The 13,867-nt window shown below is 46.4% G+C and overlaps 1 protein-coding gene across 4 annotated transcripts; it reads right to left on the bottom strand.

Annotated features, from left to right (window-relative positions):
• Window positions 1-1,663: 1,663 nt before the first annotated feature.
• FLCN (folliculin) lies at window positions 1,664-13,429 on the bottom strand. Of its 4 annotated transcripts, none has more exons than XM_068423699.1 (12): window positions 13,336-13,429; window positions 12,122-12,400; window positions 11,155-11,301; window positions 10,254-10,475; window positions 9,602-9,762; window positions 8,735-8,826; window positions 7,798-7,988; window positions 6,559-6,672; window positions 6,056-6,179; window positions 5,558-5,689; window positions 3,856-3,961; window positions 1,664-3,067 (listed from the first exon to the last, which is right to left on the bottom strand). In XM_068423699.1, the coding sequence occupies exons 2-12, from the start codon at window positions 12,368-12,370 to the stop codon at window positions 2,866-2,868; spliced, it is 1,740 nt and encodes a 579-aa protein (XP_068279800.1). In that variant the 5' UTR covers window positions 12,371-12,400; window positions 13,336-13,429; the 3' UTR covers window positions 1,664-2,865. The 4 variants fall into 4 exon arrangements, with proteins under 4 accessions (XP_068279800.1, XP_068279801.1, XP_068279799.1 ...); XM_068423700.1 differs by lacking the exon at window positions 13,336-13,429 and adding an exon at window positions 13,253-13,277; XM_068423698.1 differs by lacking the exon at window positions 13,336-13,429 and adding an exon at window positions 13,219-13,277.
• Window positions 13,430-13,867: the final 438 nt, after the last annotated feature.

Raw genomic sequence — 13,867 nt, forward strand, 5'->3', positions numbered from 1 at the left:
GGGATGCGGAGCGGCCTCGGGCTGGAGCCGCCTCCCCGAGCCCCGACCCGGCCGCCTTCTTGGCCACGGGCTGCTGCGGGCTGGGGGAAGGATGGATGGCGGGCGCTCCTGGATGCACCGAGGAGCTGCCGCAGGCCCCCCGGGCACCCGCAGCTGACTAACCCCTCCCCGAACAGCAGCCGCCTGCCCTGCGTGTGCTCAACAGACCCTTTAAGCTGGATCTTCCCTGGCTGAGGGGACAGTGGGGCAGAACTAGCGCAAAAAGGCTTTTACCCCCGTGCCCCAGCACCGGTGTTGGGTGTCTCAGCCCAGCTGCCGCCTCCCTCCCAGGTATACGCTGCTCAGCCCCGCAGGAAAGGAAACCGCGCCGGAATAAGGAAACATCCTGCTTTAATCCGTTTGTCTTTAAGGTGTATCGTTCAGAGGGAAGGAGGGTGGTGAAAGATGTCTGCAGACATGCTTTTCTGTTAATTAAGCTGCGCTAAGAGCAGCGTGCACATTCCAGCCATCGCTGACGGCGAAACGAGCACCGGCGGCCTCATCTGCAAGCTGCGGGAACTTGCCCAGACAATTATTTGGTAATCCTGTGTATAGATCTGTTCTGGCAGGCAAGCACAGCTGGTTCTATGGGTTCACAGACGCCAGCAGCTCTCTCCCCTCTTTCCTGTGGGTATTTTATATGTGTTAAATTAGTGGTTTCCTTGCCCTGGCTCAAAAATGACGCGTTGTCCAGTCTGGTTGTCTGTGACAGCCCTGTTTCAGATCAGGACAGAGCCCCATCGACACTGTGTACAACTCACCGCTTACACAAGCGCAAGGAAGAAGAGGATGAAGCCTCAAGCTTGACCTGGTGACCACCCTTTTGCTGTTTTGGGAGAAACCACACCTCTGTTCACAAACATGGGCTTTGCTAACGGGTGCTTATGCACCATCTGTGAGTTAGACAGAGACTAGGTTTTAATGTGGGATTACTTGGGAGAGCTATTCTTTAAAAGATAAAGACAGTTCAGCAATCGAGAAAGTCTTACCTGTTGTGTTACACAGCTCTGAATTGGACCAGAACAGCTTTCAAGTAGAAAAATAAAGCATACTAGATCACACAAAAGGTAGCCACAAGAGTGAGGACCAACCTAGCACTGGAAATTCTGACTTACTAGTCCATGCTTTTCTAATTACTTCTGTCGCTTTTATCCCACTGCCAGTGGGCTTTGTTTTTCCCTCATGACCAGCACCTAGCACACAAAAGCGAGATGCATGTATTATTCAAAGCTCCCTTTCCTGTGGATAGAGCTCGAGGACTTCTTTTGGCTCCTGTTTCCTTATTGACAACTGGGAAATGCAAGCCTTTTTGTGAACGCTGAAATTAATAAATGGTTCGTTTTTTGAAGTGACAGAGTAAGGCCTTTTTCCAAGCATCTGTTTGCTGTTTGAATATCCTGCGGTTGTTTTATGTCCAGTCAAGCATTTTCAATTAATAATCTGAGCAGCTCTTGCTCCATATGTACAAGAAACTAATACATACAATGTTAAGAGGAAAAGACCTGTTAAATTCTGTAAATTAGATGAAGGCTGAGATGCAGGAATTACCTTGTGGATCAGCTGCTGCTTCCCCCCTCGCAACACACACACACACACACATTGAAAATCAACACAAAGCCAAGCGTTGTCCATTTTACAAAAATAGCTCTTAATGAGATTTAATGCCTGTCGCCCTTTTACAGATGTTCCAGACAAAAATCAACCTGCATATTTTATACAGAAGAACAGAACTCGTGACAAGCTGGAACATCCCCTCTGAGCTGGAGTCTCATTTGAGTGAGTGTAGAAGGTCACCTGGGTAAAACCTGCCTCTGGCTTGTTAAAAATGTCTACGGTAATGTCAAGTTTTCCCAACAATGATCCAGGAAAAAAAAAAAAAAGACAAAAAAGAAGACTTCACAACAAAAACAGTAATTCCTTACAATACAGATAAGAAATATCTGTTTAGGTAATTAAAAAAATGCACCAATGTTTCCATGAACTATTAAGCAAAAATGGCTACTATAGAGTTATATAAGAAGGGAGCACCTATAGGTTGGATCTTTTCTGCTTAACTTAATTAGGAAGCTAGAAAACTATTTCACCAGCACCAGCAACCTTATCGAGTATTTTACCCTCTCGAGAAGCAAGCAGGCTGCATTTTCAGACTTCTTATATTACAATTCTCCCTCGCAGACAAGATTGCCAAAGCAAATGCTGAAACTGTCTCAAGTTAAGATATAAATAAATAAAGTGGAGTGACAGGACTCTGAGAGGATATCCTGACTGATGCTACAGCAGAAAATAGTCTCTTCTTAAATCCAAGCATAAAGTGGTTTGAAATAATTTACACGTGATCCATACCCTGTGACGTGGCACTTATTTTTGGTTCTTGTTCTCTCTGGCATTTAGGTGATTTATGTGGGATTCGGAGAGATTAACTGTATCCGCTCCCAGGTGTTCTGGATGTTGTCACAGGTATCCGAGTCTTGCCAATGAAATCTAAAACTGAGGTCTACTGCCACACCGTAATGCTTAATGAGGACAGTACAGGATTTTAATTATTTCACGCTGATTCTTTGACTGTTGCTGTATTTTAGTCTTGAGTGTGGAGGTCTAGATTTAGAGTTGAGTTTCAGGACAGACAGCAGCACTATTTATTAGCACTTATTAGTCCAGTCTCACAGCAATTAGAAAAGACTCAAGTCACTCTTCAAGGTAGTTTGAGGACCAGAAGAATAGTGATGAGGTTTCGCTACCCGCCTAACGCACATGCTGCAGGCTCAGCAGTGGTAACTCGGGGTTCCCTGCGGTTATCTGAAGGCAGCAAGTGAGGCTGGGCACCCTTTAGTTCCGGGACTCCGAGGACGTCGGGCTGCGAACGGTTGACATCAGGTGAGACTTGTACGTCTTGCTCAGGCCAGTCATCCAGAACTTGAGAAGCTTGACGTTGTCCTCCTCTGCAGCTCCCAGAATGCTCAGGAGTTTTTGGGTATCCTCCTTGGGTCTGCTGTCCACTTTCGTGAATTTAAAGAGGACCTTCACTTTACTGCAGAAACCAGAAACTCCTGTCACTATTACAATGGACTTGCACGCATCAAACAGGGAACGAGCAGTAATTGTAGCTTCTCTCGGTACCTACTGCAACTAAATGTTAATAAAAGCTTCAAAAATTAGCCCATGGAAACTATTCTCTTGCTTTGAATGAAGAAGGTGGGGGGCAAAAGAGTATAAGAAAAGGGGAAATTAGGGGGATTACTCATTTTTGGTAGTAATATGCAAAATTCTAGTTTGTTTTTTCATTCTAGGGGAAAGTAAAACAATTAATTGTGACACCTGGGAATCTCCCTGGGAGACACACCTAGTGCCCATCTGGCCTTCAGGTAAATTCACAAAATCGTAACGCTCCATGAATTATTTCACATGACTGCCTGGCCTGCCTTTATGACTACTTGCACCTTTGAAATGTAGTGCCTGAAGGCACCATCGTGACATCTGTTTGGCATGGTGTCTGCACTGGAATATAGCGCACCTTGACAGGCATATAGGTATTTGCATACTTAATCCTCATAATGCATATAAGGCAGACAAGTGTTGTCACGTAGGTAACCTACAGATGTGTGAACTGAAGCACAAAGGTTAAGAACTGCTGAAAGCCAAAAAGAGAGTTAGGACTAGAGTAGGACTCTGATATTCTCCGCTCCCAACAGTAAAGCCAACCACTGTCAATACCACAGCAGAAGTTACCTGACTACATGTTTGTCCCCGTACTCTGCTGTAACTGTTCCAGGATTAGTGCCAAAGCTGTTTCTCTGAAAGCAATGTAGTCGTACTTACTTCATCCACTCCTCCTTCAGGCAAACAAGGCACTGATCCACCACATCTACAGAAAGGTTCTGGTTGGTCAGGGCAGCTTCGATCTTGTTCAAGATTGTAGGGCCAACTACAGGATCAGAAAGGGGGAAAAGGGTAAGAAAGAGGATGCACAAGCTATAGGTTACCCACTTATACCTTTACTAGTAATTGTTAGCAAGGACTAGTCCGTTTATTCTACGACCTGGGTCTGAACACCTGCTGGAATTACAGACAAGAATACACATTTGTTCCACCTCTTACTCTGTTCGAGAGCACTGGCCTGCACTCATTTTTCACCAGTACTTTGGTCTGGTGCATTAATGCAGCTCCCTCTATATGCAGAAAGCTACGCTATTAATTACAGCATGGCCAATTTCAACATAGAATTTGGCTCGATTAGTTCACAGATAATAATCTTCCTCAAGAAGAAACCTACTTATTCTACAAGGTGGAAAAATATACCCCGCAGTGGCCTGCCTTGATTTCATTCCATGGAAGAGGAGCTAAAGGTCATTCCACTAGAAAAACATCTGATCCAAGAAGCAACATGGAATTTTGTGAAGGATCCCGAGACATGCACACAGGCTCAGGGGCCACTGTCTTCTTCAGACCCATTTTTAAACTGAAGTTGTTTAGATTTTGTTGTTTCGAGTCCCATATCAAAAGCTCGTTAAAAAATGCAAAGTTATGAAAAATCTTCCTGCTTTGTACAACATACATACGGATACACAAAAATATAAACCCTCAATTTCAAAGTCTCCACTTACTCTTGATTTAATGTTCCTTTTGTTAAGGGCAGTTCCAGAATATTTAGTAACAAAACAAACCAACAGCCAACCCAAGGCATTTGTTTCCTGGACCACTTTTTGGAATTCCCTTGAAGGCTTTTTTCCCAGCACTCCATGGCCTAATAAATTTGATGCTGTGGTGGAAAAAAAGACCTTCCAGTGACTCTTTTTGTCCAGAAGATTCTGGACATGCCACTGGTTGGATGCAAAGTAGACTGCTGTAATTATACATGTGGGATCTATAACGGGAACACCACCACAGAGAGTAAGTCTCTGCTTTGCATTGCACCTGTATCTTCAGAGCACAGAGCAGGAAGGGTTAGCCATCTGTCAAGTCTTTTGAGACAGTCAATGAGGCCAATTCATCTAAATTAAGTCTTCCCAGAAAACACGAGACTGATGGACCTGACTCAAACCACATCTAGGTGCAAGTGTTCAAGTCCTTGAACAAAGTAGGAAAAAAAAAAAGAAAAGAAAAAAGGTCTGGGTATTTCTGTATCAGTCATACTTGTCCATCAAGTGGAACATGGGAGATGAGTAGTGTCATGGTCCTTATAAGCTAGACTTACTCAAAATAAACACATCAGTATTCCAGGATAGAAAGCACTCATTGTGGGTTACAGAATTTCCCTACAGTTGCTACCATACCCATGTTACAGAATTCGTTTCTCATTTCTGAAAATTAATAAGCAAAATGCTGATCTGGTAAAGCAAACCCTTCGTAACTAAACAGACTCTGATAAAGCTCACCTCAAACAGCAGTACCCCATACTGGCCTGGCTTTCTACTCAGTCTTCCTTAAGGGCCAGTACACAAACAGCATAAAAACCAGTTAAAGATCAAGATGCTCTTTTAATCTCAGTGATACAGGTTCTTTCTGCTTTCAAATCACCCACCTCGATCTGCTGCAACAGGGCTACCGCTGGTGACAACAAACTCATACTTGTTGAGGGATTGCTCGTCATCAAACAGAGTTGGGTAGAGACTGGAGCGGGTAGCAGCGCGAACTTCCACAAGGACTGCAAACTCTAGAGCGACAAGAGCCCAAAAGAACAGTAACTGTACTAGCCCAGATCCTAAAATACAGCTACAGACCCTGCTCCAAGAAAACATAGCTCTGTCAGCTTGCAGTATTTGGCCCAGCATTAACCTTTCCTCAGTAGGAACCAGGACTGTCAGCTATATGATCAGTGCTTAAAGCAGGTGTCACACCTTTCAATTACTGATTAGGGAGGGGTATGGCAAAAAAAAAAGTGAAGCAGTACAGGTTTTAGTGCATGCTGCATTGTTAGACTATCTGCCAATACTTAATAAAAAGAAAAAAACCCCAATAATCTTGTGTCCTTTCACATAAGATGATAGGGAAAGGAGAGGGCTCTGCAACAGGTTCTTACCAGATGATAATATGTGGGATGGGATTTGGACATGTGGGCTAAGCCCTAGGAAGTTACACCGATACGCCTCTTCATACTGGTCACTGTAGGGGATGATCCGCACACAACCAACAGGCAGCATGGTCTAAAGAAGGAAGGAAACATGTCAAGAGAAACACTGGAGCTAAACCAGTAAAGTACAGTTTTCTCCCTGACTTCCAGGGCCAGCCAAGACTTGGAGCACTGCTCATGCAAATGCTCCTCATTTGGGGGATCAGAAGTATCCTACTCAGCTTGAAAGACGATGCAGCTGCTGAGGTCAACCAAGATATGAAAAGGTTGAGGTTTTTTTTTTGGTTGGTTGGTGTTGTTTGGGTTTTTGTTTGTTTTTTTCAAAACCACATAATTTAGAACACATTCTCCAGAAGATTACGTGTCAGAGACAGGTCATTATGCAGGCTGGACTACTAGAGAAATATATATATAAAACTATGCAGCCAGGAAACAAAGGAAAAAGTTTCTACCCGTAGCACGTCAAAAGCAGACTGGACAAGATCCATATCTCGAGCTTTCCAGATGACCTGGTTCCCCATCAGAACGTGCCAAGCCAGCATGCGGAATGCTGATGCCCCAAGAACCTGAAAAAAAAACCCCACTCTGCATTGGTTATGAAAATTAGTGAATGTCCAGTTTGCCCTGTCAAAAACATGACTGCCACATAGGAAAATGGCCAGAACTGAACAGCAGAAATTTAGCAGGTCTTGTGCAGAGTAATAGCTCTAAACGACAGCACCGAGATCAAGTATTTCTTTGACAGGTACAGAAGGCGTTGGACTGTGATGCAAAACAATATTCACCCCCTCTGTGGTTTCAAGAACAAACAGCAGCAAAGTACCACTTTGCCAACATGCCTAATCAATGATCCAATTCAATATCAAGCACATGAAGAGAACAACAGCTTCATTTCTAGGTTGCTCCACATTCAGTGCTCTGGCGAGACAGCATCAATCAGTCCACTCGTTAGCCAAATTAGCGGTTCTATTAAGATGGACACAGGGCCGTTGGGAATGGGACTGAACAACTTCTGTTAGATGGTAACAACTTTCAGGCATTTCTCTGATCTGGGTTATGTTCACAACAGCAATTCAGGTCTGAAAGGTGAAACATTATGCTTAGACAAGGCACACACTTGCAATGCAGTGGGGCAGTTCAATAGCTTCAAGCGTTCTAAATTAGGAGACAGCAGAACAAAAGGAGGCTAAAAGACAAAGCAAGTATTTGTCAGGAGTGTCCAGGAAAACAAGCTGGTGTGAAAGAGACTGTAACTGCAAGCACTGGAAAAAAAACTAGATCTGTGCAGAACCATTTGTTTTATTTTTTTTTTTATTTGTTTTATTTATTTGTTTTATTTTTTTTCCATCTGAAACACTTTTGTTTTAAGCAAATAATACTTGGCTTTGAAGATGCTGCACGACCTCTGTATTAAATTACTGTCACTACTCTTGGGAAGAAGAAAAGTGCAGAATTTGAGAGAAATCATATGATCCCATCCCACATGACCGATGATCACCAGAGGCCCGCGTGATCTCAAAGGGAGAGTCCTCAGAGATGCAGTTAACACCGTGTTACTGGCTGTGGGGGCACCGTGTTGAACACAGAACCAGGAAAGAAGTGCAGACGTATCTTTTCAAAAAAGATTATCAGTAGAAAAGAAGTTATTAGCTTGTGAATGCAGCATCAGAGTAACTGTGCTCTTCTCTTACCTGTCTCATGTGCCTGAGAGAGCGAAAGACAGACAACCTTCTGTGAGCTACATTCCAGCTGTTGCAATCTGGCATCAGGGATGTTTCAGGTGAGCATTTAGATAGCTCCTGCCCTTCCACAACATCTGGCTGGGAAGAAGGCTTCTCTTCTTCCTCGGAACCATCCCAGCCTTCTGACTCTTCTTTCAGGTCTAACAAAAAAAGGTAGAGTGGTCATAAAAACTGCTGCTCTCTAGGAAGAGGAACTGCCTCAGAAGTGCCCACACATGCTGCAGCCAACTGATTTTGGCCATATATGGGGAGACAGAGTTCAGGACACATTAATTGAAAGTACCAGCGTCACAGACACACCCCAGGAGTTAATGAAGTTTCATAATTCAGATAACAATAACCACCAAAGGGTCAAGAAGGAATTTTCATCTTCTACAGGACACAAAGCCACATCTTTTGTACAGCTACACCAGCTATCGCTGTCACAGCCAAAGCTTTGAGGCAGGTTTTGTAGATTCTAGTCTAAATGGATTAATAAAAATAATTCAATGCAAGAAAAAATTATGATCCTTCAATTTAGAAATTTTGTAGAAGAAGGAGCAAGAAGAAAGCTTCATATGTTGTGACTGCAAATTCTTCTGGCCATAGAGATTCACCAGGAGGGCCAACCCAGCCAGAGAGAACAATAATCATGATGATGCAACACTCCTGCACAAGTAACAAACACCACGTGTGCGTGCAGAGAGCCTACAAGGCCAAGGGACTTCATTTCACATTCCTACCAGAGTCATCTCCATATGGGAGAGCACATCAGCAACTGCAGAGATTACCACTAAGGTAAAGTCCAAGAGAGATGGCTACACTATGATGCTGACAAAAGGACTTGGTGTTTTACCATCCAAAGTGTTCTCAGAGGGTCTTCCAGCTCTGGAAACTTCTATCTCACCTGCAAGTTTCTCCATCTGAACGAGGGTGTCTTCTGTTGGTGCTCCCTCCAGAAGCTTCTCTGTAAGTCGGCTGCCACAAGCTTTCAAAAGCCTGGAGACATTGAAAGGAACAGAAGTAGCGTTCATTAAGCCTGCTTGCTAGGTGCAAAAATCCAGTAAGAAGCTTGGTGTGATGAGCTCAACAAAAAATCCAACCACTAATCAGCCTGTGTTTCCTTTCAACACATCTCTATGCTCTCCTTGGTGTGGGAACTATCAATGCATCTTACAACCACCGCCACTCAAAGTCACCAAAAAGCCTACCATTTTGCAATTACTTTGTGCAACACACTTATCCCCCATCCAAGTCACACGCCAGCGTCACAACCCTCTCTGTAGCATCTTTCCAGGGAAGTTTGATGAGCAAGGCAGGCACCGGCACAACTGGACTCCCACAGCTGCACTACTGTGCCAAATGGCTTCACCTCCCACGCTGCCTATCACAATACACAGGCACTTCCAGGTGAACAACCACCGTACTTCAAGTGTGAATCTGCGGTACACCAAGCTGGGGATAGAAGCGTCTTTTCTTGCTTTCTTCCATACTTTTATACTGCCTTTCCATCTAGATAGATGTGGTTTCCATTAGCAGCCACATTAGCAGGTTTACTTCACAACAACAAGAATTTTTTTTGCCCTAAGGGCATGAGCAGGCTGCTGTCTTTCCGTGCTTAGCTCCTTCCAATTCAGAGACTACTTAGCAAAGTCCAACTTATTACCTCAAGAGAAAACACCCGAACACTCAAATCACACTTCCACCCTTTCAGAATACAGCAATATTCTCTTCATGAAGGAGTTGCAGAAGATGGATACACAAGTGGCATTACCAAGCAAAGGAAGTATGCAAACATGCCCACAGGTTTTCATCGTTGGTCAGTGACGTTAAGGAGCGGGCTGCGTTGCCATTCCGCTGGTGCAGGAAGGGAGTGAAGGCCGTGTTCATCCGCTGGGCACGCTGAGGGCACCCATACTGCTCTGCTTCGAACACCTACACCAGAGGAGAAGGGCAGTATAAGAGACTGAAAGAGATAAAATGCTTACACAAAGCTGAGACAAAAAAACCCAACAAAAATACGAAGTGAAAAGGGTGCATCACACACAGTCACCGAAAAGACATTGTAAGTTACAGGAAAAGAGAGGGAAGGGACATCTTATTCTTAGATCAACTAAAATTATCATTAACTAACACTTGTGCTCCAAAACCCTTGTCCTTCACAACTTTAGTTACTTAAATTTCTAACAGAGCTATTGTCTAGCAGTTAGGCCTGTGAGAAGTGTTATGACTGGCTTAAAACGAGAGAGGCACCCCATTCCTTCTCTCCTACACCCCCAGATACGCACTGTCCTCTTGTCCCTGGTGTCAACCTTAATGACCACCCTGTCTGCAATGAGCTGGATCAGCTTTTTGACTCAGCTGTAAATCAACTATCATAATGTTTTACTGACGTTGAGTCAAATGGACTCTGTGCGCTGACCTACCTTAAGTGCTTTGCCCTGAAGCTCGTCAATGATGCCTCTGATTTTTCCCAACAAGAAAGGCCAGGAGTTGATGAGGTAAATCCGGTCCATCATGATAGTGATGATGCTGTACCAGCGCTGGAAACCTCGAGCCAGGCTGTCTTTGATAAAGAAGGTGTGGCTGAACACAAAACCATGCTGTTCATCTCCGAAAAAAATAGGGCCTTCACGTCCTGGGCAGACCTGAAGAGCAGCAACACATACACCAAAGTAGTTAAGCACATCACAGCTGGAATGGTAATAAACTGAACAAAGCTTCCTGCTCTTTAACACATGCTTGGTGAATAAAACAAGCCTTTTTCAGGCTACTGTCCAAAACCCAGGATCAAACAGACCTCCAGAGGTATCCTACAAACACTAAAACCCCTTCAATTTAACCGTATTTTAAGAATTCAGCTCTATTCAACTACAATACTGTTGAGAATCCACAAGGGATTTTGCCAATCCTGGCCCACAAATGCTCATTAGTCTGTAAGGTTCTCCCTTCACTTCCATGAGACAACAAATGTTAATGGTCTACAAAGATCAAATATTTCTTGGCACTAAACAACGGATTCCAATGTTTTTACAAAAACTGTTTATCTTACAAAGAAAACTAACAAACACATAGAGGCAAAAACAAGAAAGGGAAATTTCTGATCTCACAAGGTGAGAGAAAGGAACACTCGAGGTTATCAAAGATCAACCTTAAAAATTCCCACCAATTCTGGAATTAACAGACTTATCTGTCTGTCTGTCCACCTCCCTTCCCTCCTTGTTTCAGGCTGCACAGAGCAGCCAGGATCAGCAAAGCACCATCTTGGATTTGAAGCAATACAAGAGGCCACAAACAGATTTTCTCCCTGTACTCCAAGGCAGTTACCTCACAGCTCAGACTGCGAACACAGGCCTGGCGCACGATGCTGAACAGCTGGGGGTGGTTCGGGTGCTGGTGACTGACGTACTTGATTGAAGTTTCTTTGTCGTGGCTGACGTATCCAGGATGTCCTCCTGCAAGAGAGCGGCAACCCTGAAGACAGAAAAGCAAATCCAGCCATAAATGAGCATGCAGTCATCTAAGGTTTCCAAAGGCCTCTGCACATTCCCTTCAAAACGTAGGGAAACGTTACTTACACATATAGATAAGAACACAAATACTCAGAAGACAAGAAATATGCGCCAGGGTCAGGATTTGAACCCAGCTCCTCCCATAGAGCTCTGTGCAATACACTGCCTCTGCTCTTATCCTCATTTTCCACTACTTAATTTGATTGTGAACTTGGTGCTGGCTCTACAAGTGGTAAAATTCAGTTAACAGCAGCCATGAAACCAACTGGCCTAACAAAACTGGCCATAACCTAAAGCAAAGTAAATAACAAATACGCCAGCACAAGTACTAATAGTAGACAAGCACGGGAATGACCAAGAACATACATTTCCTCTATTGTTTTAATTGCTTCTGCATTTTTTTTCTGTTTCCTAATCAATACTGCTCTTAAAATTACTATTAAAAAAGGACCAGACCTAATCTAATAAAGTAAGTGCTCTTCAAGGATGAGGAAAACATTTCAGCCACAAGAGAATCACAGATCACAGGGCTCAAAGAGACCTCAAGACACCATCTTGTCAAGGTCTATATGCTCAACAACAGCTCCTTCGTCCTCCTCTCATGGATCATTACACTTTATGAGGACTTGGAGATCTTCTGGTACTAGCAGTCATGTACAAAACAAGTGCAGTTCACATTTTTTTTTTCCTCTCTTGAACAATTCAATTTGCATTAAAGAATCCAAGAGCCCTTTAGTTAAGCCAAGGGCCACTGGTGTCCACACACAGATCTTCACACTTGCCTCACACATGTCTGACTTCTTTGGCCCTGGGCTGCTGGAGTCGGCACTGGCACCTTCTGCTGGGCTGTGAGAGCGGATCCGACTGCTCATCTGAATGCCACCTTCTTCCTCTTCTGCCTGCTCATTCTGCCCAGAGATGTCCCCGCTGCTTGCGCCTTGGGGAAGCGGGGAATGTAGAACTTCGGTACAGAAGAGGGTGCGAGGACCGTGGAGCTCACAAAAATGGCAGAGGGCAACAATAGCGTTCATAGTGAGAGCTCAGCACATACGTCAGGCCTCCTGCAGGCAAGGGAGAAAGCACACAATAGCAGCACAACAGATATTCAAGCATCTCTTTGGCCTGACTGGAGCAAGTCCTGCTCTATACCCCTCCAGGAGCGGCTGGCCTTAAGCTCAGCCTAAGGGACCAGCACAACTCCACCACGGGGTGACCTGAACAAGGATCAACCCTTCGTGCCCTGACGGGATGGGACTAGAGCAGACCGATCCCCCGTGCCCGGGTCCCTGACTCTGAGCCGGGACACCTCAGGCCCCACGGGGGTGGAATGGGACTGGACCGGACGCCCCGGGCCCCGACACCTCCGATCTTACAGGGACAGGCTAGGGTCTGACAGACGAGACCTTCGTGCCCGGACACCTCGGGCCCTGCCGGGGCGGGCGCAGCTTCCCCGTGCCCGGAGGCCTCAGGCCGTGACGGGTCTGGACCGGCCCTGCCCAGCGCCCCCGGACCCGAACGCCTCAGGCCCAGCCGGACCCGGACCGGCCTACCCTTCCGGGACCCGGCCTCCCCGCACCGACACCGGCCCAGCCCAGGTTCCCGTACCCGGACACCCATGGCCCGGCCCCGGCCCCGGCCCCGGCCCCCTCTCACCGCGGCTCCGGGCTCCCCCGCTCCGGCCCGGCCCGGCCCGTCCCGTGTCAGCGGGCGCCTGACACAGACTGACCCACCGGCCTGTACCATCCCTACCAGCAGCTGTGGGGGGGAGGAAGAGAGGCAGCCAGCTTCCCGGCTGCCCAACCGCCACCGCCACAGAGCGGCGAAGAGAGGGAAGAGAGGGAGGAGAGGCGTGAGACAGGGCGGAGGAGGCCGTTCGTACCGCGGTACCGAACCGGTCCTTCCCGCCGCTTTACCGAGGATCTCCCGCTCCCCCCCCGGTGCGGCAGTGACTCGGCCCACGGCCGCCCTGTCCACAGGGGCTGGGCAGAGCCATTACCTCAAGATGAGAGGGGGACGATGAGAAGGTCCGGTGGACGCGTGCCCCCTTCCCTCGCTATCCCCTGCCCCACTGTCGCGCCGCAGAGAGCGAAAAATCATGTCCGACCCCCAGCAGCCGAGAGGGGACGAGCTGCCGCCTGCGACCCCGCAGGCACTGCACCCCGAGCGGGCTCCGCTCCCCCCGCAAGGTGGTGCGGGCCGCACGGCGGATCACGTGACCGGCGGCCTCCGGAAGGGGACACGGCGCGGCCCCTGCGCATGCGCCGTGCGCGGGCAGGGCCCGGCGAGCCGCAGCCCGGGGCAAGGACGGCATTTACAGCCACCGGGATTATTTATCTCTAGAAAACTGTTGGAAAGATAAACCAAAGTCCATGTAACTATTAATCCTTTCAGGCTTCAAAATAATAAAGTGCTGGATACCCCCCTTCTCTTTACATTGGAGTTGATCCCTCTAGAGTTTTAAATACCCGAGTCTGAACAAAAGTAATTAAGCCTTCCCCAAGATAACTGCATAGATCGTTCGGCTGAGC

Source organism: Nyctibius grandis, chromosome Z, assembly GCF_013368605.1.
Source record: "Nyctibius grandis isolate bNycGra1 chromosome Z, bNycGra1.pri, whole genome shotgun sequence".
Taxonomy (NCBI): domain Eukaryota; kingdom Metazoa; phylum Chordata; class Aves; order Nyctibiiformes; family Nyctibiidae; genus Nyctibius; species Nyctibius grandis.

Coding starts and splice junctions, on each gene's coding strand:
- FLCN (XM_068423699.1), bottom strand. CDS start 12,370: ATGAACGCTATTGTTGCCCTCTGCCATTTTTGTGAGCTCCACGGTCCT. Junction 7,989..8,734: donor TCAGATGGAGAAACTTGCAG/GTGAGATAGAAG, acceptor TTTTTTTGTTAG/ACCTGAAAGAAGAGTCAGAA. Junction 3,068..3,855: donor CTGAAGGAGGAGTGGATGAA/GTAAGTACGACT, acceptor TGGTTTCTGCAG/TAAAGTGAAGGTCCTCTTTA.